Genomic DNA, 26,030 nt, shown 5'->3' with positions numbered 1-26,030 from the left:
ACAAAAAGATAATTACTTGACACATTGGAAAGAATTAACAAAAAAACAGAGCAAACTATAATGCTATTTGGCCCTAAACAGAGTGTACACAGTGGCAGAATACTTGACCACTGTAACTGACCCAAACTTAAGGAAAGCTTTGACTAGGTACAGACTCAGTGAGCATAGCTTTGCCATTGAGAAAGGCCGCCGCAGGCAGACCTGGCTATGTGCACACTGCCCACAAAATGAGGTAGAAACTGAGCTGCACTTCCTAACTTCCTGCCAAATGTATGACCATATTAGAGACACATATTTCCCTCAGATTACACAGATCCACAAAGAATTTGAAAACAAACCCAATTTTGATAAACTCCATATCTACTGGGTGAAATACCTCAGTGTGCCATCACAGCAGCAAGATTTGTGACCTGTTGCCACAAGAAAAGGGCAACCAGTGAATAACAAACACCATTGTAAATACAACCCATATTTATATTTATTTATTTTCCCTTTTGTACTTTAACCATTTGTACATCGTTACAACACTGTATATATATAATATGACATTTGTAATGTCTTTATTGTTTTGAAACTTCTGTATGTGTAATGTTTATTGTTAATTTTTATTGTTTATTTCACTTTTGTACATTATCTACCTCACTTGCTTTGGCAATGTTAACACGTGTTTCCCATGCCAATAAAGCCCCTTGAATTGAATTGGATTGAATAGAGGATGAAGAGATAGAGAAAGAGAGTACAGTGAGATAGAGGATGAAGAGATAGAGGATGGAGAGAGAGAGAATGGAGAGAGAGAGTATGAGGAGATAGAGAGAGAGTACAGCGAGATAGAGGATGAAGAGATATATAGGAAGGAGAGATAGAGGATAGAGATAGAGGTTGGAGAGATAGAATAAAGAGAGAGAATGAAGAGATAGAGGAAGGAGAGAGATATAGGAAGGAGAGAAAGGAAAGAGAGAGGATATAGATAGAATAGAGAGAGATAGAGGATGAAGAGATAGAGAGTTAGAGGATAAAGATATATATGATGGAGAGTAAGAGGGTGAGAGATAGAGGCTAGAGAGAGCTAGAGTTGAGAGATAGAGTCTGGAGAGATAGAGGCGGGAGAGATGGAGAGATAAAGGCTGGAGGGATAGAGGATGCAGAGATAGAGGTTGGAGATATAGGATGGAGAGAGAGGTTGGAGAGATAAAGAGAGAGAGAGAGAGAGAGAGAGAGATAGAGTAGAGAGATAGAGGATGGAGAGAGATGATTGAGAGATAGAGAGAGGGTGAGAGATAGAGGGTGAGAGAGTTAGAGGATGAAGAGATGGAGAGAGAGTGATAGAGTAGAGAGAGATAACGATGGAGTGATAGACGATAGAGAGATAGAGGATAGAGTAGAGAGAGATAGAGGATGGAGAGATAGAGGCAAGAGAGAGTTAGAGGATGAAAAGAGAGGATGGAGAGATGGAGAGAGAGTGATAGAGTAGAGAGAGATAACGATGGAGTGATAGACGATAGAGAGATAGAGGATGGGGAGATGGATAGAGTAGAGAGAGATAGAGGATGGAGAGATAGAGGCGGGAGAGATAGATGCAAGAGAGAGTTAGAGGATGAAAAGAGAGGATGGAGAGAGATATAGGAAGGAGAGATAAAGGAAGGAGAGAGAGGGATGAGAGATAGAGGCGAGAGCGAGAGGCTAGATCGAGTTAGAGGATAGAGAGATATAGGATGAAGAGAGAGGCTGGAGAGAAAGAGGCTGCTGGAGAGAAAGGCTAGAGAGATGGAGGCTGGAGAGATGGAGTGATAGAGAATGGAGAGATAAAGTTAGATGATAACAGGTTGTTTCTACCTATCTCTCCTCAGGGATGTGTCATCAGTAGAGCTTCTTATGAAGTACCACCAGGGGATCAGGGCTGAGATCGACCAGCGTGGACCAAAGTTCTCTGACTGTGTGGCGCACGGCAAGGCTCTGCTGGCATGCAAACACAAATACTCTGCTGAGGTGAGGAACACCAGGACTCTAATTCTTTGCATCCTATCTCCTCGCCTTTGCCTTCCCTCAGACCTTCTCCTCCAATGTGTTTTGAGAAGGAGGCGAGGAGAGAGTATGCAAGGAATCAAGGAAAGGAATTGTGAAAGACCCTGGGGCCACTTGACATTTTTTCGGATACAGTATGTGGCTTTTTCTATATCTTGTGACTACCTCATTTAAACACTGAACTCAATTGACCATCCATGTTGCTGTCATCCGTGTTCTCCCTCAGATCAAGGAGAAACTGATCCAGCTGATGGAGAAGAAGAAGGAGATGATGACCAAGTGGGACGACCGATGGGACTGGCTCAGGCTCTGTGAGTACAACAACAACCACAATGACAACAACAACAACCATAATGACAACAACAACCACAACGACAACCACAATGACAATGACAACCACAATGACAATGACAACCACAATGACAACGACAACCACAATGACAACAACAACCACAATGACAACAACAACCACAACAACAACAACCACAATGACAACAACCACAATGACAACAACAACCACAATGACAACAACAACCACAATGAACACAACCACAATGACAACAATAATCACAATGACAACAACCACAATGACCACAATGACAACAACCACAATGACCACAATGACAACAACCACAATGACAACGACCACAACCACAATGACAACAACAGCCACAATGACAACAACAACCACAATGACAACAACAACAACAACCACAATGACAACAACAACCACAATGACAACAACCACCACAATGACAACAACAACCACAATGACAACAACAACCACAATGACAACAACAACAACCACAATGACAACAACAACAACTACAATGACAACAACAACAACAACCACAATGACAACAACAACCACCACAATGACAACAACAACCACCAAAATGACAACAACAACCACCACAATGGCAACAACAACCACCACAATGACAACAACAACCACCACAATGACAACAACAACCACCACAATGACAACAAAAACAACCACAATGACAACAACAACCACCACAATTACAACAACAACAACCACAATGACAACAACAACAACCACAATGACAACAACAACAACCACAATGACAACAACAACCACAATGACAACAACCACCACAATGACAACAACAACAACCACAATGACAACAACAACAACCACAATGACAACAACAACCACCACAATGACAACAACAACAACAACAACCACAATGACAACAACAACCACAATGACAACAACAACAACCACAATGACAACAACAACAACCACAATGATGACAACAACCACAATGATGACAACAACCACAATGACAACAACAACCACAACAACCACAATGACAACAACAACCACAATGACAACAACAACAACCACAATGACAACCACAACAACCACAATGACAACCACAACAACCACAATGACAACAACAACAACCACAATGACAACAACAACAACCACAATGACAACAACAACAACCACAATGACAACAACAACAACCACAATGACAACAAAAACAACCACAATGACAACAACAACAACCACAATGACAACCACAATGACAACAACAACCACAACAACCACAATGACAACAACAACAACCACAATGACAACAACAACAACCACAACGACAACAACAACAACCACAATGACAACAACAACCACAATGACAACAACCACAATGACAACCACAATGACAACAACAATCACAACAACCACAATGACAACAACAACCACAACAACCACAATGACAACAACAACCACAACAACCACAATGACAACAACAACTGCTGTACATTCCCTTTTTCCTTCCGTCCTCATACTGTAGTCTATAGATCAGCGTGAACACAGAAACACCAGACCCGGGCCCAAATAGCATACTTACACATTTGTCTTATTTGTGCCCAAGTGTTGGAGGTGTGCCAGTTTGCGCGGGATGCCTCAGTGGCGGAGGCGTGGCTAGTGGCTCAGGAGCCATACGTGGCCAGTAAGGACCTGGGACAGACTATAAACGAGGTGGAGAAACTACTGAAGAGACACGAAGCCTTCGAGAAGTCCACTGCCACCTGGGAGGAACGCTTCTCAGCCCTGGAGAGACTTACTACGGTATGTGGTAGAAAGGATTGGGTGTGTATTTGTGTGTGTTTGTTTGTGTGTCTGTGATCTGTGTAAAGCTTCATCCTCATTTGGCAGTTTTTTCTGATGTCACCATTTTCCATATAAACAAGTACAGTATACAGTATGGGTCTATCCATTACCTGTTTTTGGGCGAAAGTTAGTTCTCACATTCTCTCTCTCTCTGTCTCTCTGTCTCTCTGTCTCTCTCTCTCTCTCTCTCTCTCTCTGTCTCTCTGTCTCTCTCTCTCTCGCTCTCTCTCTCAGTTGGAGCTGCTAGAGTTGAGGAAGCAGCAGCAGGAGATACAGCAGTTTGTAACAGAGGAGCAGAAGCGTTCACAGATGGAGAGCAGGAGAGAAGACACAGGATTTGCAGAGGATTCCTCCCAGCTCTACACCATCGAGGAGCAGACACTGGTTAGTACTGAGCTAATGTGTACTGACGAAGTGACCCTCTCTGACCATATCCATTCTGTCCTGCTCTCTGTCCATGAGTCCTCCGATCTTTCTCTCTCTGTCCATGGATGGCATACATAAGGATATTATGGGCTAGATTTAATCAGAATGACATCTGTTGTTTTGGCAGTGTCAGAGGTGGAACTGCATTGGAGTTGTCAAATCCACAAGCGTCTCTTTGTGCTACCTTATTGCGGACACTGCCATTGGATGCAATGAAACCACACCTGACTATAATCTGACAAATTCCATGCAGCCACGTTAGAAATTCAAACACTCAAATTAGACCAGGGATGGATGTCAGACTTTTTCGCCATCCCTAGCAAACACCGCTGATTAAATTTATGACATTTTAAACGTAAGAACATGATTAGTTGATTATTGGAGTCAGGTGTGTTAGCTGTGGCTCGGGCAAAACTGTTACACCAATCAGGCCCCCGTGGACTGGAGTTGCCCATGAATGAGGCTAACACTTTACAAAAAGGTTCATTTATAAAGGATTTATAAAGGGGTTATAATGACATTATTAACCTTTTTTTTAAATCATTTGTAAATGCATTTGAAAAACATGAATAAAAACGTTATATGGCATTGGTCAAAACAGTGCAATAACTAGTCAGTGTTTGCCAAGTAGTGAGCCAATATTTACCTCCAGTTATTAACCATTTATAAATGAACTTATAAATTATCATAAGATGAATGTTTATGTATCATCTTGGAACCTTATTTTCAATAGTTGCACAGTTGAACAAGTTATTTTCTCATGTTTGGGTGTGATGAATTGGTACTCTGTCCCAGGAACGGAAGAGGTTGGTTTTCATGATGTGTCTTGATCCACCTTTGAAACCTGTTACCCCTTACCAGATTATATCAACACCATCACTTCTCTGTGATTGTGATAGTCCAAGTATAATCAACGCAGTGGTGTGAAATGGTGACCGTAATACCATTGTGAGAGGTATCCTCTCACACAACGCTTAATGTTTTGGTCTTCATACCCACCATTCATTGACTGAACATGGTTAACAAAGTGTTGAATCTTCTCTCGTGTATGTAGTCAAATCAAATCAAATCTTATTTTTCACACGCACTGAATGCATTTCCCCTTACTGTGAAATGCTTACTTACAAGCCCCTAACCAACAATGCAGAGTAAGAAAATATTTAATAAATAAACTAAAGTTAAAAAGAAAGTAACACAATAAAATAACAATAATGAGGCTATACACAGGGTTGAAAGGGTCAATGTGCAGGGATACGGGTTAGTTGAGGTAATTGAGGTAATATGTACATGTAGGGAGGGGTAAAGTGACTGTGCATAGATAATTAACAGTGAGTAGCAGCAGCACAAAAAAGGGGGTTAATGTAAATTGTCTGGGTAGCCATTTGATTAACTGTTCAGCAGTGTTATGGCTTGGGGGTAGAAGCTGTTCAGCAGTCTGATGGCTTGGGGGTAGTAGCTGTTCAGCAGTCTGATGGCTTGGGGGTAGAAGCTGTTCAGCAGTGTTATGGCTTGGGGGTAGTAGCTGTTCAGCAGTCTGATGGCTTGGGGGTAGAAGCTGTTCAGCAGTCTGATGGCTTGGGGGTAGTAGCTGTTCAGCAGTGTTATGGCTTGGGGGTAGTAGCTGTTCAGCAGTGTTATGGCTTGGGGGTAGTAGCTGTTCAGCAGTCTGATGGCTTGGGGGTAGAAGCTGTTCAGCAGTCTGATGGCTTGGGGGTAGAAGCTGTTCAGCAGTCTGATGGCTTGGGGGTAGAAGCTGTTCAGCAGTGTTATGGCTTGGGGGTAGTAGCTGTTCAGCAGTATTATGGTTTGGAGGTAGAAGCTGTTCAGCAGTCTGATGGCTTGGGGGTAGTAGCTGTTCAGCAGTGTTATGGCTTGGGGGTAGAAGCTGTTCAGCAGTCTGATGGCTTGGGGGTAGAAGCTGTTCAGCAGTGTTATGGCTTGGGGGTAGAAGCTGTTCAGCAGTCTGATGGCTTGGGGGTAGAAGCTGTTCAGCAGTCTGATGGCTTGGGGGTATAAGCTGTTCAGCAGTGTTATGGCTTGGGGGTAGTAGCTGTTCAGCAGTATTATGGTTTGGAGGTAGAAGCTGTTCAGCAGTCTGATGGCTTGGGGGTAGAAGCTGTTCAGCAGTCTGATGGCTTGGGGGTAGAAGCTGTTCAGCAGTGTTATGGCTTGGGGGTAGAAGCTGTTCAGCAGTCTGATGGCTTGGGGGTAGTAGCTGTTCAGCAGTGTTATGGCTTGGGGGTAGAAGCTGTTCAGCAGTCTGATGGCTTGGGGGTAGAAGCTGTTCAGCAGTGTTATGGCTTGGGGGTAGAAGCTGTTCAGCAGTCTGATGGCTTGGGGGTAGAAGCTGTTCAGCAGTGTTATGGCTTGGGGGTAGAAGCTGTTCAGCAGTGTTATGGCTTGGGGGTAGAAGCTGTTCAGCAGTCTGATGGCTTGGGGGTAGAAGCTGTTCAGCAGTCTGATGGCTTGGGGGTAGAAGCTGTTCAGCAGTGTTATGGCTTGGGGGTAGTAGCTGTTCAGCAGTATTATGGTTTGGAGGTAGAAGCTGTTCAGCAGTCTGATGGCTTGGGGGTAGAAGCTGTTCAGCAGTCTGATGGCTTGGGGGTAGAAGCTGTTCAGCAGTGTTATGGCTTGGGGGTAGAAGCTGTTCAGCAGTCTGATGGCTTGGGGGTAGTAGCTGTTCAGCAGTGTTATGGCTTGGGGGTAGAAGCTGTTCAGCAGTCTGATGGCTTGGGGGTAGAAGCTGTTCAGCAGTGTTATGGCTTGGGGGTAGAAGCTGTTCAGCAGTCTGATGGCTTGGGGGTAGTAGCTGTTCAGCAGTGTTATGGCTTGGGGGTAGAAGCTGTTCAGCAGTCTGATGGCTTGGGGGTAGAAGCTGTTCAGCAGTGTTATGGCTTGGGGGTAGAAGCTGTTCAGCAGTCTGATGGCTTGGGGGTAGAAGCTGTTCAGCAGTGTTATGGCTTGGGTGTAGTAGCTGTTCAGCAGTATTATGGCTTGGGGGTAGTAGCTGTTCAGCAGTGTTATGGCTTGGGTGTAGTAGCTGTTCAGCAGTGTTATGGCTTGGGGGTAGAAGCTGTTCAGCAGTCTGATGGCTTGGGGGTAGAAGCTGTTCAGCAGTATTATGGTTTGGAGGTAGAAGCTGTTCAGCAGTGTTATGGCTTGGGGGTAGTAGCTGTTCAGCAGTGTTATGGCTTGGGGGTAGTAGCTGTTCAGCAGTGTTATGGCTTGGGGGTAGAAGCTGTTCAGCAGTGTTATGGCTTGGGGGTAGAAGCTGTTCAGCAGTCTGATGGCTTGGGGGTAGAAGCTGTTCAGCAGTGTTATGGCTTGGGGGTAGAAGCTGTTCAGCAGTGTTATGGCTTGGGGGTAGTAGCTGTTCAGCAGTGTTATGGCTTGGGGGTAGAAGCTGTTCAGCAGTCTGATGGCTTGGGGGTAGAAGCTGTTCAGCAGTCTTATGGCTTGGGGGTAGTAGCTGTTCAGCAGTGTTATGGCTTGGGGGTAGTAGCTGTTCAGCAGTCTGATGGCTTGGGGGTAGTAGCTGTTCAGCAGTCTGATGGCTTGGGGGTAGAAGCTGTTCAGCAGTGTTATGGCTTGGGGGGTAGAAGCTGTTCAGCAGTATTATGGCTAGGGGGTAGAAGCTGTTCAGCAGTCTTATGGCTTGGGGGTAGTAGCTGTTCAGCAGTGTTATGGCTTGGGGGTAATAGCTGTTCAGCAGTATTATGGCTTGGGGGTAGTAGCTGTTCAGCAGTGTTATGGCTTGGCGGTAGAAGCTGTTCAGCAGTCTGATGGCTTGGGGGTAGAAGCTGTTCAGCAGTGTTATGGCTTGGGGGTAGAAGCTGTTCAGCAGTGTTATGGCTTGGGGGTAGTAGCTGTTCAGCAGTGTTATGGCTTGGGGGTAGTAGCTGTTCAGCAGTGTTATGGCTTGGGGGTAGAAGCTGTTCAGCAGTATTATGGCTTGGGGGTAGAAGCTGTTCAGCAGTGTTATGGCTTGGGGGTAGTAGCTGTTCAGCAGTGTTATGGCTTGGGGGTAGTAGCTGTTCAGCAGTATTATGGCTTGGGGGTAGAAGCTGTTCAGCAGTGTTATGGCTTGGGGGTAGAAGCTGTTCAGCAGTGTTATGGCTTGGGGGTAGTAGCTGTTCAGCAGTGTTATGGCTTGGGGGTAGTAGCTGTTCAGCAGTGTTATGGCTTGGGGGTAGTAGCTGTTCAGCAGTGTTATGGCTTGGGCGTAGTAGCTGTTCAGCAGTGTTATGGCTTGGGGGTAGTAGCTGTTCAGCAGTGTTATGGCTTGGGGGTTAGTAGCTGTTCAGCAGTGTTATGGCTTGGGCGTAGTAGCTGTTCAGCAGTGTTATGGCTTGGGGGTAGTAGCTGTTCAGCAGTGTTATGGCTTGGGGGTAGTAGCTGTTCAGCAGTCTTATGGCTTGGGGGTAGTAGCTGTTCAGCAGTCTTATGGCTTGGGGGTAATAGCTGTTCAGCAGTGTTATGGCTTGGGGGTAGTAGCTGTTCAGCAGTGTTATGGCTTGGGGGTAGTAGCTGTTCAGCAGTGTTATGGCTTGGGGGTAGAAGCTGTTCAGCAGTGTTATGGCTTGGGGGTAGTAGCTGTTCAGCAGTGTTATGGGTTGGGGGTAGTAGCTGTTCAGCAGTATTATGGCTTGGGGGTAGAAGCTGTTCAGCAGTCTGATGGCTTGGGGTAGTAGCTGTTCAGCAGTATTATGGTTTGGAGGTAGAAGCTGTTAAGGAGCCTTTTAGACCTAGACTTGCCGTGCGGTAGCAGGGAGAACAGTCTATGACTTGATTATCTCAGATTATTGAATGTTTATCTGAACAGAAGCTGTTCAGCAGTCTTATGGCTTGGGGGTAGTAGCTGTTCAGCAGTGTTATGGCTTGGGGGTAATAGCTGTTCAGCAGTATTATGGCTTGGGGGTAGTAGCTGTTCAGCAGTGTTATGGCTTGGCGGTAGAAGCTGTTCAGCAGTCTGATGGCTTGGGGGTAGTAGCTGTTCAGCAGTGTTATGGCTTGGGGGTAGAAGCTGTTCAGCAGTCTGATGGCTTGGGGGTAGAAGCTGTTCAGCAGTGTTATGGCTTGGGGGTAGAAGCTGTTCAGCAGTCTGATGGCTTGGGGGTAATAGCTGTTCAGCAGTATTATGGCTTGGGGGTAGTAGCTGTTCAGCAGTGTTATGGCTTGGCGGTAGAAGCTGTTCAGCAGTCTGATGGCTTGGGGGTAGAAGCTGTTCAGCAGTGTTATGGCTTGGGGGTAGAAGCTGTTCAGCAGTATTATGGTTTGGAGGTAGAAGCTGTTCAGCAGTCTGATGGCTTGGGGGTAGTAGCTGTTCAGCAGTGTTATGGCTTGGGGGTAGAAGCTGTTCAGCAGTCTGATGGCTTGGGGGTAGAAGCTGTTCAGCAGTGTTATGGCTTGGGGGTAGAAGCTGTTCAGCAGTCTGATGGCTTGGGGGTAGAAGCTGTTCAGCAGTCTGATGGCTTGGGGGTAGAAGCTGTTCAGCAGTGTTATGGCTTGGGGGTAGTAGCTGTTCAGCAGTATTATGGTTTGGAGGTAGAAGCTGTTCAGCAGTCTGATGGCTTGGGGGTAGAAGCTGTTCAGCAGTCTGATGGCTTGGGGGTAGAAGCTGTTCAGCAGTGTTATGGCTTGGGGGTAGAAGCTGTTCAGCAGTCTGATGGCTTGGGGGTAGTAGCTGTTCAGCAGTGTTATGGCTTGGGGGTAGAAGCTGTTCAGCAGTCTGATGGCTTGGGGGTAGAAGCTGTTCAGCAGTGTTATGGCTTGGGGGTAGAAGCTGTTCAGCAGTCTGATGGCTTGGGGGTAGAAGCTGTTCAGCAGTGTTATGGCTTGGCGGTAGAAGCTGTTCAGCAGTGTTATGGCTTGGGGGTAGAAGCTGTTCAGCAGTCTGATGGCTTGGGGGTAGAAGCTGTTCAGCAGTCTGATGGCTTGGGGGTAGAAGCTGTTCAGCAGTGTTATGGCTTGGGGGTAGTAGCTGTTCAGCAGTATTATGGTTTGGGGGTAGTAGCTGTTCAGCAGTGTTATGGCTTGGCGGTAGAAGCTGTTCAGCAGTCTGATGGCTTGGGGGTAGAAGCTGTTAAGGAGCCTTTTAGACCTAGACTTGCCGTGCGGTAGCAGGGAGAACAGTCTATGACTTGATTATCTCAGATTATTGAATGTTTATCTGAACAGAAGCTGTTCAGCAGTCTTATGGCTTGGGGGTAGTAGCTGTTCAGCAGTGTTATGGCTTGGGGGTAATAGCTGTTCAGCAGTATTATGGCTTGGGGGTAGTAGCTGTTCAGCAGTGTTATGGCTTGGCGGTAGAAGCTGTTCAGCAGTCTGATGGCTTGGGGGTAGAAGCTGTTCAGCAGTGTTATGGCTTGGGGGTAGAAGCTGTTCAGCAGTATTATGGTTTGGAGGTAGAAGCTGTTCAGCAGTCTGATGGCTTGGGGGTAGTAGCTGTTCAGCAGTGTTATGGCTTGGGGGTAGAAGCTGTTCAGCAGTCTGATGGCTTGGGGGTAGAAGCTGTTCAGCAGTGTTATGGCTTGGGGGTAGAAGCTGTTCAGCAGTCTGATGGCTTGGGGGTAGAAGCTGTTCAGCAGTCTGATGGCTTGGGGGTAGAAGCTGTTCAGCAGTGTTATGGCTTGGAGGTAGTAGCTGTTCAGCAGTATTATGGTTTGGAGGTAGAAGCTGTTCAGCAGTCTGATGGCTTGGGGGTAGAAGCTGTTCAGCAGTCTGATGGCTTGGGGGTAGAAGCTGTTCAGCAGTGTTATGGCTTGGGGGTAGAAGCTGTTCAGCAGTCTGATGGCTTGGGGGTAGTAGCTGTTCAGCAGTGTTATGGCTTGGGGGTAGAAGCTGTTCAGCAGTCTGATGGCTTGGGGGTAGAAGCTGTTCAGCAGTGTTATGGCTTGGGGGTAGAAGCTGTTCAGCATTCTGATGGCTTGGGGGTAGAAGCTGTTCAGCAGTGTTATGGCTTGGGGGTAGAAGCTGTTCAGCAGTGTTATGGCTTGGGGGTAGAAGCTGTTCAGCAGTCTGATGGCTTGGGGGTAGAAGCTGTTCAGCAGTCTGATGGCTTGGGGGTAGAAGCTGTTCAGCAGTGTTATGGCTTGGGGGTAGTAGCTGTTCAGCAGTATTATGGTTTGGAGGTAGAAGCTGTTCAGCAGTCTGATGGCTTGGGGGTAGAAGCTGTTCAGCAGTCTGATGGCTTGGGGGTAGAAGCTGTTCAGCAGTGTTATGGCTTGGGGGTAGAAGCTGTTCAGCAGTCTGATGGCTTGGGGGTAGTAGCTGTTCAGCAGTGTTATGGCTTGGGGGTAGAAGCTGTTCAGCAGTCTGATGGCTTGGGGGTAGAAGCTGTTCAGCAGTGTTATGGCTTGGGGGTAGAAGCTGTTCAGCAGTCTGATGGCTTGGGGGTAGAAGCTGTTCAGCAGTGTTATGGCTTGGGGGTAGAAGCTGTTCAGCAGTCTGATGGCTTGGGGGTAGAAGCTGTTCAGCAGTGTTATGGCTTGGGGGTAGAAGCTGTTCAGCAGTCTGATGGCTTGGGGGTAGAAGCTGTTCAGCAGTGTTATGGCTTGGGTGTAGTAGCTGTTCAGCAGTATTATGGCTTGGGGGTAGTAGCTGTTCAGCAGTGTTATGGCTTGGGTGTAGTAGCTGTTCAGCAGTGTTATGGCTTGGGGGTAGAAGCTGTTCAGCAGTCTGATGGCTTGGGGGTAGAAGCTGTTCAGCAGTATTATGGTTTGGAGGTAGAAGCTGTTCAGCAGTCTTATGGCTTGGGGGTAGTAGCTGTTCAGCAGTGTTATGGCTTGGGGGTAATAGCTGTTCAGCAGTATTATGGCTTGGGGGTAGTAGCTGTTCAGCAGTGTTATGGCTTGGCGGTAGAAGCTGTTCAGCAGTCTGATGGTTTGGGGGTAGAAGCTGTTCAGCAGTGTTATGGCTTGGGGGTAGAAGCTGTTCAGCAGTGTTATGGCTTGGGGGTAGTAGCTGTTCAGCAGTGTTATGGCTTGGGGGTAGTAGCTGTTCAGCAGTGTTATGGCTTGGGGGTAGAAGCTGTTCAGCAGTATTATGGCTTGGGGGTAGAAGCTGTTCAGCAGTGTTATGGCTTGGGGGTAGTAGCTGTTCAGCAGTGTTATGGCTTGGGGGTAGTAGCTGTTCAGCAGTATTATGGCTTGGGGGTAGAAGCTGTTCAGCAGTGTTATGGCTTGGGGGTAGAAGCTGTTCAGCAGTGTTATGGCTTGGGGGTAGTAGCTGTTCAGCAGTGTTATGGCTTGGGGGTAGTAGCTGTTCAGCAGTGTTATGGCTTGGGGGTAGTAGCTGTTCAGCAGTGTTATGGCTTGGGCGTAGTAGCTGTTCAGCAGTGTTATGGCTTGGGGGTAGTAGCTGTTCAGCAGTGTTATCGCTTGGGGGTTAGTAGCTGTTCAGCAGTGTTATGGCTTGGGCGTAGTAGCTGTTCAGCAGTGTTATGGCTTGGGGGTAGTAGCTGTTCAGCAGTGTTATGGCTTGGGGGTAGTAGCTGTTCAGCAGTCTTATGGCTTGGGGGTAGTAGCTGTTCAGCAGTCTTTTGGCTTGGGGGTAATAGCTGTTCAGCAGTGTTATGGCTTGGGGGTAGTAGCTGTTCAGCAGTGTTATGGCTTGGGGGTAGTAGCTGTTCAGCAGTGTTATGGCTTGGGGGTAGAAGCTGTTCAGCAGTGTTATGGCTTGGGGGTAGTAGCTGTTCAGCAGTGTTATGGGTTGGGGGTAGTAGCTGTTCAGCAGTATTATGGCTTGGGGGTAGAAGCTGTTCAGCAGTCTGATGGCTTGGGGTAGTAGCTGTTCAGCAGTATTATGGTTTGGAGGTAGAAGCTGTTAAGGAGCCTTTTAGACCTAGACTTGCCGTGCGGTAGCAGGGAGAACAGTCTATGACTTGGGTGGCTGGAGTCTTAATTTAAACATTTTTTTTACCCCTTTTTCTCCCCAATTTCGTGGTATCCAATTGGTGGTTACAGTATTGTCTCATCGCTGCAACTCCCGTACGGTCCCGTACGCGATGGGACAAGGACATCCCTGCCGGCCAAACCCTCCCCTTACCCGGACAACGCTGGACAAATTGTGCGCCGCACCATGGGTCTCCCGGTCGCGGCCGGCTGCGACAGAGCCTGGACTCAAACCCAGAATCTCTAGTGGCACTGCGATGCATTAGACTACTGCGCCACTTGAGAGGCCCTGGGTGGCTGGAGTCTTTGACAATTTTTAGGGCCTTCCTCTGATACTGCCTGGTATAGAGGTCCTGGATGGCAGGAAGATTGGCCCCAGTGATGTACTGTGCCGAATGCACTACCCTCTGTAGCACATTGAAGTTGCCATACCAGGTGGTGATGCAACCATGCTCTCAATGGTGCAGATGTATAACTTTTTGAGGATTTAACTTCTTGGTGACAGGGGGGCAGTATTGAGTAGCTTGGATGAATAAGGTGCCCAGAGTAAACTGCCTGCTACTCTGTCCCAGATGCTAATATATGCATATTATTAGTAGTATTGGATATAAAACACTCCAAAGTTTCTAAAACTGTTTGAATGATGTCTGTGAGTATAACAGAACTCATATGGCAGGTGAAAACCTGAGACAAATCCAACCAGGAAGTGGGAAATCTGAGGTTTGTAGTTTCATTTAAGTGATTGCCTATCCAATATGCTGTGTATATGGGGCCAGATTGCACTTCCCAAGGCTTCCAGCAGATGTCAACAGTCTTTAGAAAGTTGTTTGAGGCTTCTATTGTGGAAGGGTGTCAAATAAGAGCTGTTTCAACAAGTGGACTAGGCTGAGGCCAATCAGTTGTTTACTGCTCTGTCACGCGGGTGCGCCGTGCCTTCTTTTTCCTCTGTAATGAATACGCTTTTGTCCTGTTGGAATATTATTGAAGATGTATTATAAAAAGACCCTAAGGTTGATTGTAAACATCGTTTGACATGTTTCTACAAACTGTAATGGAACTCTTTTGACTTTTCGTCTGGATTTTGCGCTCGCGCATTGTGCCTTTGGAATAGTGAACTAAACGCGCAAACAAAACGGTATTTGGACATAAATATGGACGTAATCGAACAAAACAAACATTTCTTGTGGGAGTCCTGGGAGTGCATTCCGATGAAGATCAGAAAAGGTAAGGGAAGATTTCTAATGCTATTTATGACTTTTGTTGACTCCACAACTTGGCGGGTAACTGTATGGCTTGCTTTTGTGGCTGAACACTGTTCTCAGATTATTGAATATTGTGCTTTTGCCAAAAAGCTTTTTTGAAATCTGACACAGCGGTTGCATTAAGAACAAGTTTATCTTTAATTCTATGTAAAACATGTATCTTTCATCAAAGTTTATGAGGAGTATTTCTGTTATTTGATGTGGCTCTTTGCAATTTCTCCGGATGTTTTGGAGGCATTTCTGAACATGGCGCCAATGTAAACTGAGATTTTTGGATATAAATATGAACTTCATCGAACAAAACATACATGTATTGTGTAACATTGAGTCCTGGGAGTGTCATCTGATGAAGATTGTCAAAGGTTAGTGATTAATTTGATCTATATTTCTGCTTTTTGTGACACCTCTCTTTGGTTGGAAAATGGCTGAATGCTTTCTGTGACTAGTTGCTGACCTAAAATAATGATATGTTCTGCTTTCGCCAAAACACTTTTTTGAAATCGGACACTGTGGTTGGATTAACGAGAAGTGTATCTATAAAATGGTGTAAAATACTTGTATGGTTGAGGATTTTTATTTATGAGATTTCTGTTGTTTTGAATTTGGCGCCCTGCACTTTCACTGGCTGTTGGCGAGGTGGGACGCTAGCATCCCGAACGATCCCAGAGAGGTTAAGGACCCATTAATGCCTATAAGTATATCTAAGCTCTGACTGAACTCTCAAATCATCTATAAATGATTTACCCACATGTATAACTGCTAAAAGTATACTGTACCATATTTTTATAGTGACAGACAAAACATTTATAACTGCTAAAAGAATACCTTATTTTAAAGTGGCAATCCACTGGCTATTAACAAAGGAGTTACCAACATTGCTAACTGCTGAAAAGATACATTTAAAGAAAGTGAAAGCCTACTTACCATTTATTAATGAGTTAGACTTGGTATTCACACCCCTTGACTTATTCCAAATTTAGCTGTGTTACAGTCTAAGTTCACACCTGGATTTTACAATATTTGCAAATTATTATTATTTTTTAACCCTACACAGCTACACAAACTAGTTTTCCTCTGATTTTTCCTGTGCTAAGCACTATTCATTTTCTTTTTGTCCTATGACAAGCATACCCATAACATCATGCAGCCACCACCATGCTTGAAAATATGAAGCGTGGTACTCCGTGATGTGTTTTGTTGGATTTGCCCCAAACATAACACGTTGTATTCAGGACATAAAGTGAATTACTTTGCCACATTTTTTGCAGTTTTACTTTAGTGCCTTATTGCAAATATGTGTATTTCTTTTCACTCTGTCATTTAGGTTAGTATTGTGGAGTAACTATAATGTTGTTGATCCATCATCAGTTTTCTCCTATCACAGCCATTAAACTCTAACTGTTTTAAAGTCACCATTCTCCGTCAACTGAGTTAGGAAGGATGTCTGTATCTTTGTAGTGACTGGGTGTTGATGGACGATACAAAGTGTAATTAATAACTTCACTATGCTCAAAGGGATATTCAATGTCTGCTTTTTAACATTTCCTCCCATCTACCAATAGGTGCCCGTCTTTGCAAGGCGTTGGAAAACCTCCTTGGTCTTTGTGGTTGAATCTGTGAATCTGTGTTTGAAATTCACTGCTCGACTGAGTGACCTTACAGATAATTGTATGTGTAGGGTACATAGATGAGGTAGTCATTCAAAAAGCATGTTAAAAACTATTATTGCACATAGAGTAAACTTCCGGCGCCGACAGAGATGGCCGCCTCGCTTCGCGTTCCTAGGAAACTATGCAGTGTTTTGTTTTTTTACGTGTTATTTCTTACATTAGTACACCAGGTCATCTTAGGTTTCATTACATACAGTCGAGAAGAACTACTGAATATAAGATCAGCGTCAACTCACCATCAGTACGACCAAGAATATGTTTTTCGCGACACGGATCCTGTGTTCTGCCTTTCACCCAGGACAACGGAATGGATCCCATGCAGCGACCCAAAAAAACGACTCCGAAAAAGAGGGAAACGAGGCGGTCTTCTGGTCAGACTCCGGAGACGGGCACATCGTGCACCACTCCCTAGCATTCTTCTCGCCAATGTCCAGTCTCTTGACAACAAGGTTGATGAAATCCGAGCAAGGGTAGCATTCCAGAGGGACATCAGAGACTGTAACGTTCTTTGCTTCACGGAAACATGGCTCACTGGAGAGACGCTATCGGAGGCGGTGCAGCCAGTGGGTTTCTCCACACATCGCGCCGACAGAAACAAACATCTTTCTGGTAAGAAGAGGGGCGGGGGCGTATGCCTTATGGCTAACGAGACATGGTGTGATGAAAGAAACATACAGGAACTCAAATCCTTCTGTTCACCTGATTTAGAATTCCTCACAATCAAATGTAGACCGCATTATCTACCAAGAGAATTCTCTTCGATTATAATCACAGCCGTATATATCCCCCCCAAGCAGACACATCGATGGCTCTGAACAAACTTTATTTGACTCTTTGCAAACTGGAATTCATTTATCCGGAGGCTGCATTCATTGTTGCTGGGGATTTTAACGAGGCTAATCTGAAAACAAGACTCCCTAAATTTTATCAGCATATCGATTGCGCAACCAGGGGTGGAAAAACCTTGGATCATTGTTACTCTAACTTCCGCGACGCATATAAGGCCCTGCCCCGCCCTCCTTTCGGAAAAGCCGACCACGACTCCATTTTGTTGATCCCTGCCTACAGACAGAAACTAAAACAAGAGGCTCCCGCGCTGAGGTCTGTCCAACGCTGGTCCGACCAAGCTGACTCCACACTCCAAGACTGCTTCCATCACGTGGACTGGGACATGTTTCGTATTGCGTCAGATAACAACATTGACGAATACGCTGATTCGGTGTGCGAGTTCATTAGAACGTGCGTTGAAGATGTCGTTCCCATAGCAACGATTAAAACATTCCCTAACCAGAAACCGTGGATTGATGGCAGCATTCGCTTTGATTTGATTTGATTTAGAGTGAGTCCATGCAACGCATGTGACTTGTTAAGCGAATTTTGACTCTTGAACTTACTTATTGACTCAAGACATTTCAGTTTTACATTTTGTATTACACTGAACAAAAATATAAACGCAACATGCAACACTTTCAAAGATTTTACTGAGTTACAGTTCATATAAGGAAATCAGTCAATTTAAATAAATTCATTAGAACATAATCTATGGATTTCTCATGTTATGGATGTGTCACTGCACTCCTAAATGATCTCACCGTTGCCCTTGGTTCTAAGCAATGTTGACTTGGCCAAAGCTTTTGATACAGTAGACCATTCCATTCTTGTGGGCAAGCTAAGGGGTATTGGTTTCTCTGAGGGGTATTTTTCCTAGTTTGCTAACTACCTCTCTCAAAGAGTGCAGTGTATAAAGTCAGAACATCTGCTGTCTCAGCCACTGCCTGTCACCAAGAGAGTACCCCAAGGCTCGATCCTAGGCCCCATGCTCTTCTCAATTTACATCAACAACATAGCTCAGGCAGTAGGAAGCTCTCTCATCCATATATATGCAGATGATACAGTCTTATACTCAGCTGGCCCCTCCTTGGATTTTGGGTTAAACGCTCTACAGCAAAGCTTTCTTAGTGTCCAACAAGCTTTCTCTGTCCTTAACTTTGCTCTTTACACCTTCAAAACAAAGGTCATGTAGTTTTGTAAGAAGAATGCCCCTCTCCCCACCAGTGTTATTACTACCTCTGAGGGTTTAGAGCTTGAGGTAGTCACCTCATAGAAGTACTTGGGAGTATGGCTAGACGGTACACTGTCCTTGTCTCAACACATATCAAAGCTGTAGGCTAAGGTAAAATCACATCTCTTTCACCCCAGCTGCCAAACTAACCCTGATTCAGATGACCATCCTACCCATGCTAGAATATGGAGGCGTAATATATAGATCAGCAGGTAAGGGTGCTCTCGAGCGGCTAGATGTTTTTTACCATTTGGGCATCAGTTTTGCCACCAATGTTCCTTAAAGCACACACATCCCTGGGTCGCTCCTCTTTTCAGTTCGCTGCAGCTAGCAATTGGAACGAGTTTAAAAATGAATAACAAATCTTCATTCAAAGACTCAATCATGGACACTCTTACTGACAGTTGTGGCTGCTTCGCCTAATGTAATGTTGTCTCTAACTTCTTGCCTTTGTGTTGTCTGTGCCCAATAATGTTTTGTGCTGCTACCATGTTGTGTTGCTTCCATGTTGTTGTCATTTGGTCTTGCTACCATACTGTGTTATCATGTGGTCTTGCTACCATGCTGTGTTGTCATGTGGTCTTGCTACCATGCTGTGTTGTCATGTGGTCTTGCTACCATGCTGTGTTGTCATGTGGTCTTGCTGCCATGCTGTGTTGTCATGTGGTCTTGCTGCCATGCTGTGTTGTCATGTGGTCTTGCTACCATGCTGTGTTGTCATGTGGTCTTGCTACCATGCTGTGTTGTCATGTGGTCTTGCTGCCATGCTGTGTTGTCATGTGGTCTTGCTGCCATGCTGTGTTGTCATGTGGTCTTGCTACCATGCTGTGTTGTCATGTGGTCTTGCTACCATGCTGTGTTGTCATGTGGTCTTGCTACAATGCTGTGTTGTCATGTGGTCTTGCTACCATGCTGTGTTGTCATGTGGTCTTGCTACCATGCTGTGTTGTCATGTGGTCTTGCTACCATGCTGTGTTGTCATGTGGTCTTGCTGCCATGCTGTGTTGTCATGGGGTCTTGCTACCATGCTGTGTTGTCATGTGGTCTTGCTGCCATGCTGTGTTGTCATGTGGTCTTGCTACCATGCTGTGTTGTCATGTGGTCTTGCTGCCATGCTGTGTTGTCATGTGGTCTTGCTGCCATGCTATGATTTTGTCTTCGGTCTCTCTTTTTGTAGTGTTGTGGTGTCTCTCTTGTCATGATGTGTGTTTTTGTCCTATATTTTTTTTTTTGAACGCAGCCTTTTGGTAGGCCGTCAATGTAACTAAGAATTTGTTTTTTACTGACTTGCCTTAAAAATATTTAGTTTCAAACGACATCAAAACAAAACAAAGCAAAACACATCATTTGAGTTGACCATTAGTCTGAAAACCAATAATGTTTCTTCCTGGGACAGGGCAACAATGCATCACACCCAAAAGTGAGAAAATATATATTTTTTGAACTGTATAACCATTTCAAATAAGTTTGCATCATGATAAATAAGGGTTCACTATAATACACATTTGTAAGGGCATTTATAAAGGGTTAATAGCTGGAGGTAAATAGTGGCTCACTATTTTGGCAAGCACTGACTGGCTATTGCACTATTTTGGCAAGCACTGACTGGCTATTGCACTATTTTGGCAAGCACTGACTGGCTATTGCACTATTTTGGCAAGCACTGACTGGCTATTGCACTATTTTGACCAATTCGTTATAACCGATTTATTAATGGTTTATAATTAATTTACAAATGATTAAACAACCATTAATAATGTAATTACAAACCCTTTATAAACCCTTTACAAAGAGATCTTTATTGTAAAGGTTTACGGAAAGGGGTCATTTCAAACATAGAGCCAACACTTTCTAGTGGCATTTCTGAATTTCTAACGCAGTAGGGATAGTAAGGAAGGGAGTGGTTTGTGACACACAAGAGCAGCCGCTCACCGATTGGTCAGCTCATACAGCAGTTACACCTCCAAAACATCTGGTATGCGGAATGTCGGCCAATGCTGATTAATGCTGATTACCGCTCAATCTGATTGAATCCAGGCCCATTTCTCTTTCCTATATGTACGTTAAAATTGATTGTAAATATATCATACTCAATTCTCCTTCCCAGTCTGCCTCTGGAGCAGTGGAGGTGGAGCCCAGTTTGGGTCAGTTGGAGGGAACAGCGGGTGACTCTACAGTGCCCATGGTCTCCGAGATGCAGGATGCTAGCTCTCTGGAGCTGCTGGATGCCTCTGTGTCAGGACAGACCCCCAGGGAGGGGGAGCCCCGGGCCGCCACCCTACCTGCTGACCCCCTCAGCCCTAAGGCTGTGCTGCAGGAGGGCATGCTGGGACGGAAACACGATCTAGAGGCTGCTGGGAAGAAGGCTTCCAACAGGTAGAGACACTCACACCCTTAAAGAGCATGGTTATTGTTGCTATGGTTAGGCTTAAAATGGTTGATTTGCGTAGAATTAAGGCTGCACATTTTGCCAGTTATTTTGTATAGTTTGGGGTAATGAAAAAAGGTACTCACTCCAATTACAGTAGGTAGGATGTAAAGGATAGCTCATGATACTACCTCCAAATAATTCAAATAGTTTTGGGTAAGCTTGGGTTGCGTATGTATCTGCTTAAGGTGTTTTCCATCAAAATATGTCTGTGCTCCTGTCTTCTCACAGGTCCTGGAACAACCTGTACTGTGTGCTGAAGCCTGGTCAGCTGTCTGTCTATAAGGACGCCAAGAGCTTCGGCCATGGCTCCACCTACCACGGAGAGGACCCTCTGTCGCTCGGCAACGCCAAATGGGAAGTCCTGAACAACTACAAGAAGAAGAAGCATGTATTCATACTGAGGTGAGGAACGTTAGTGTTTTAGGGTACGTAAACTCAGCAAAAAAAGAAATGTCCCTTTTTCAGGACCCTGGCTTTCAAAGATATTTCGTAAAAATCCAAAGGACTTCACAGATCTTCACTGTAAAGGGTTTAAACACTGTTTCCCATGAACATGCACCTGTGGAACGGTCGCTAAGACACTAACAGCTTACAGACGGTAGGCAATTAAGGTCACAGTTATGAAAACGTAGGACACTAAAGAGGCCTTTCTACTGACTCTGAAAAACACCAAAAGAAAGATGCCCAGGGTCCCTGTTCATCTGTGTGAATGTGCCTTAGGCATGCTGCAAGGAGGCATGACTGCAGATGTGGCCAGGGCAATACATTGCAATGTCCGTACTGTGAGACGCCTAAGACAGTGCTGCAGGGAGACATGACGGACAGCTGATCGTCCTCGCAGTGTATCCGAACATCACATCTGTGGGACAGGTACAGGATGGCAACAACAACTGCCCGAGTTATACAAGGAACGCACAATCCCTCCATCAGTGCTCAGACTGTCCGCAATAGGCTGAGAGAGGCTGGACTGAGGGCTTGTATAAGGCTGTTGCAAGGCAGGTCCTCACCAGACATCACCGGCAACAATGTTGCCTATGGGCACAAACCCACCGTCGCTGGACCAGACAGGACTGGCAAAAAGTGCTCTTCACTGAAGTGTTGCGGTTTTGTCTCACCAGGGGATATGGTCAGACTTGCGTTTATCGTCAAAGGAATGAGCGTTACACCGAGGCCTGTACTCTGGAGCGGGGATTGATTTGGAGGTGGAGGGTCCGTCATGGTGTGTCACAGCATCATGGGCGGTGTGTCACAGCATCATCGGACTGAGCTTGTCATTGCAGGCAATCTCAATGCTGTGCGTTACAGGGAAGACATCCTCCTCCCTCATGTGGTACCCTTCCTGCAGGCTCATCCTGACCTGACCCTCCAGCATGACAATGCCACCAACCATACTGCTTGTTCTGTGCGTGATTTCCTGCAATACAGGACTGTCAGTGTTCTGCCATGGCCAGCGAAGAGCCCGGATCTCAATCCCATTGAGAACGTCTGGGACCTAAGTCTGGGACCTACGAAATGTCTGGGAATGTGCAGGTGCCTTGGTGAAAGAGTGGGGTAACATCTAACAGCAAGAACTGGCAAATCTGGTGCAGTCCATGAGGAGGAGATGCACTGCAGCACTTAATGCAGCTGGTGGCCACACCAGATACTGTCTGATACTTTTGATTTTGACCTCCCCCTCTTTGTTCAGGGACACATTATTCAATTTCTGTTAATCACATGTCTGTGGAACTTGTTCAGTTTGTCTCTGTTGTTGAATCTTGTTATGTTCATACAAATATTCTACATGAAAATAAACGCAGTTGACAGTGAGAGGATGTTTCTTTTTTTTTGCTGATTTTAGTTCACACTCTCTTACCACGCGTTTGGTTTAAACTGAATTGTCTTCCCTCTTGCTGTCTATCTTCCAGGCTGGGTGACGGTAGTGAGTACCTGTTCCAGTGTAAAGACGAGGTGGGTTCTTCACGCACTTCTTTTTTTTATGATGTGTATTTTCTTCATCTGGTTTTGTCACACAAGAATGTCATGGGTTCTCATTACAGGGTTACAGTTACACGTCAGTGTCCTACGTTACAAAGTGGCTCAGTGACTCGTGTTTGCATCTCAATGTGAAAAAAACTGTTTGCATGTTCTTCACAAAGAGGGCAACAGATGCTACTGAGCCAGATGTCTATGTGTCAGGGGAGAAGCTCCAGGTGGTATCCGATTTGAAGTACCTTGGCATCATACTTGATTCCAACCTCTCTTTTAAAAAGCATGTGAAAAAGGTAATTCAAATAACCAAATTCAACCTAGCTAATTTCCGATTTATACGAAATTGTTTGACTACAGAGGTAGCAAAACTGTACTTCAAATCTATGATACTCCCCCACTTAACATACTGCTTGACTAGTTGGACCCAAGCTTGCTGTACAACATTAAAACCTATTCAGTCTGTCTACAAACAGGCTCTCAAAGTGCTTGATAGGAAGCCCAATAGCCATCATCATTGTCACATCCTTAGAAAGCATGAGCTCTTGAGTTGGGAAAATCTTGTGCAATACACCGACGCATGTCTTGTATTCAAGATCCTTAATGGCCTGGCTCCCCCTCCACTCAATATTTTTGTTAAACAGAAAACCCAGACATATGGCAGCAGATCCACAAGGTCTGCCATGAGAGGTGACTGTATAGTTCCCCTAAGGAAAAGCACCTTTAGTAAATCTGCATTCTCTGTGAGAGCTTCCCATGTCTGGAATACACTGCCATCAGACACACATAACTGCACCACATACCACACTTTCACAAAATGCTTGAAGACATGGCTAAAGGTCAATCAGATTTGTGAACATGGTCCCTAGCTGTGTGTTGCCGCTTTCCATGTTGTCTGTTGTCTGTAGCTTGTGAGGTGTGGAAACACTTTGTTGCTTTTATGAATTTTGTCTTGCTGCTTTTTGTTTTATGTTGCTCTGTCTGTATGCTACGTCTTGCTTGTCCTATGTTGCTCTGTCTGTATGCTATGTCTTGCTTGTCCTATGTTGCTATGTCTTGCTTGTTCCATGTTGCTATTGTCTATATTGTAATTGTTTTTAATAACCTGCCCAGGGACTGCGGTTGAAAATTAGCCGGCTGGCTAAAACCGGCACTTTTACTGAAACGTTGATTAATGTGCACTGTCCCTGTAAAAAAAGAAATGAACTCCATAAACTCAAACAGCAGTAATGCACTTTGGAATATAATCATTAACACACATGAAATATCCAAACATACGTTCAACAATCACACCACAGTACTGCACTGTAATGCATTTAAAATATCCATACTGTATACAATATTACATTATCCTACAATATAATATCACACACATTCTGTATCCTATCTGGTAATAATAGACTGTGTTAAGACACGGCAGCTTGACCCAGATCCCCAACCACTGGCCCAGATGCTCAACCACTGACCCAGATCCCCAACCCAATCACTGACACAGGATCTGGTCTGACCAATCGATAGACCACTGTGGCAAAAGATCAGACTTCACACAGTTCTCCATAATATATCCGTTAATCAACAAGTCATCAAAATACAGATCTCATTGCTGTTGGTCCATTTGAATATAAGCGTCCGGCACTTTCTGCAATGGAATCATGGATGTGTAAATGCATTACATCTGTACATTTATTACGAATGTTAATATTGGGGGGACCTTAACCCCAACACCCAAATTCATTGAAATATATTCAACGTAAATGTATGGTTATTTCAGGAGGAACTGGGGCGTTGGACCCAGGCCATAGAGAAAGCAGTGAAGCCCCTGGCACAGGAAGAGGCGGAACCCTCAGGGTCTGCAGGGGTCCGGGCCCGCAGCCTGCCCCCTCCTTCCTCTTCTACCACCCTCACCACACCAGAGCCAGCGAAAGACAAGAAAGACAAGGAGAAGAAGGGCTTCAGTCGGTTTGCCAATAAAAAGTGAGGATGGACAGACTGACTATATTGCAGGTCTCGGGGCAGAAGAAGTTTTACTGTACAATCAGAATGAATTTGATCTTATAAAGATTTGCTTTTTTACTTTGAAATAGATGAGATATAGTTTAGATTTAAACCTCTGCTGCCTGTATTAAAGCCAGGGTAACAACATTTTTCTTTCTCTTTATGACAAAATATGCTCAATTCAAATAGCTAAATAAAAGCACAGGAATGCTCTTTTCACACTCAACCAAAGAATGTTTGTAAAATTCATTATTTTCCTTTTACAATTGTTTCCCAACTTTGCTTTAGATAAAAGCATGCTTGTATGATTTGTATTACAAACACAGTATGACTCATAAGAGTACTTTTGTTGATTAATCTGCCTTATATTCCTATAAAATGGTTGTGAATTGTTATACTGTGGTTTGAATTTGGTGCTCTTATTATCATAGAATCATCAGGATTGGGTGGCTAGGCTTTTTAAAAGAGCTTTGTAAATTATGTTTTAACTAATGAATTGATAGGCCTAGTGTTGCCTGAAAGAGATTGAGACATTGTACAGTGCTGTACAGTACCTGCATGCACAGCAAGTACAACTGCAAGTATGCAAACTAATTGTCCTATGCACTGTGAAGGCAAAATAATGCTGCTGAAATTGGCAGTTATAGACTGTTTTAACTGAGATAATGAAAGTAACACAATTGAAAGATGATTATGCTATCTTGTTATTGACCTGCTATTACCTTAAACATAACGCAATCACTTTCAAACATGACTTTTACCAGAACAATGGCCATCTCTGAGAACTTGAAATAGCTCATACCTAACACTTGTTTATCGAATCTCGAATTTCATATCTGTTCATATACAGTATATAAAAAAAAATGCATGAATCATGTTTTTTGTAATTTTTTTGTGTGGTGTTCGGGTCTGTGGGACCCATTTTCAATGTTTACTCAAAGACATACTTTTTTCAACCTGAGACTCATTGGTCTTGGCTCATTTTCGGTGAAGAACATGTAAAATAACACATTTTCATTGAGTGCACACTGTGCACCCCCCTACACATGTATATTATATATGTGGTGTTTGGGTCCACAGGACCCGAGGGTAATAAAAGTATGGAAAAGTGTGTGTGTGTGTGTGTGTGTAGGTGAAAAGAAGTAAAAATTTAACAAAAA

The 26,030-nt window shown here is 44.8% G+C and overlaps 2 protein-coding genes across 4 annotated transcripts in view; both read left to right on the top strand.

Moving 5' to 3' along the window:
- LOC110505825 (spectrin beta chain, erythrocytic) overlaps positions 1 to 26,030 on the top strand; it is a 116,335-nt gene extending 90,305 nt beyond the window's left edge. For 2 of the 3 annotated variants that reach the window (XM_036962964.2, XM_036962963.2), the window contains exons 34-41: positions 1,848 to 1,986; positions 2,249 to 2,333; positions 3,927 to 4,123; positions 4,400 to 4,549; positions 20,584 to 20,852; positions 21,136 to 21,309; positions 22,815 to 22,857; positions 24,647 to 26,030. In XM_036962964.2, the coding sequence (XP_036818859.2) occupies positions 1,848 to 1,986; positions 2,249 to 2,333; positions 3,927 to 4,123; positions 4,400 to 4,549; positions 20,584 to 20,852; positions 21,136 to 21,309; positions 22,815 to 22,857; positions 24,647 to 24,853 (1,264 nt within the window). In that variant the 3' untranslated portion in view covers positions 24,854 to 26,030. The remainder of the gene's footprint in view (positions 1 to 1,847; positions 1,987 to 2,248; positions 2,334 to 3,926; positions 4,124 to 4,399; positions 4,550 to 20,583; positions 20,853 to 21,135; positions 21,310 to 22,814; positions 22,858 to 24,646) is intronic. The other variant, XM_090221264.1, reaches the window with a different exon arrangement.
- Positions 2,339 to 3,250, top strand: LOC149972140 (uncharacterized; the record flags this gene model as incomplete). The annotated part of the gene is made up of 1 exon (XM_090221519.1): positions 2,339 to 3,250. A coding segment is annotated over one exon (912 nt), but the record flags the coding sequence as incomplete, so codon positions are not given.

The sequence above is a fragment of the Oncorhynchus mykiss genome, chromosome 25, assembly GCF_057628025.1.
Source record: "Oncorhynchus mykiss isolate SJ-2025 chromosome 25, ASM5762802v1, whole genome shotgun sequence".
Lineage (NCBI taxonomy): Eukaryota > Metazoa > Chordata > Actinopteri > Salmoniformes > Salmonidae > Oncorhynchus > Oncorhynchus mykiss.
This window is presented reverse-complemented; position numbering and strand designations above follow the sequence as displayed.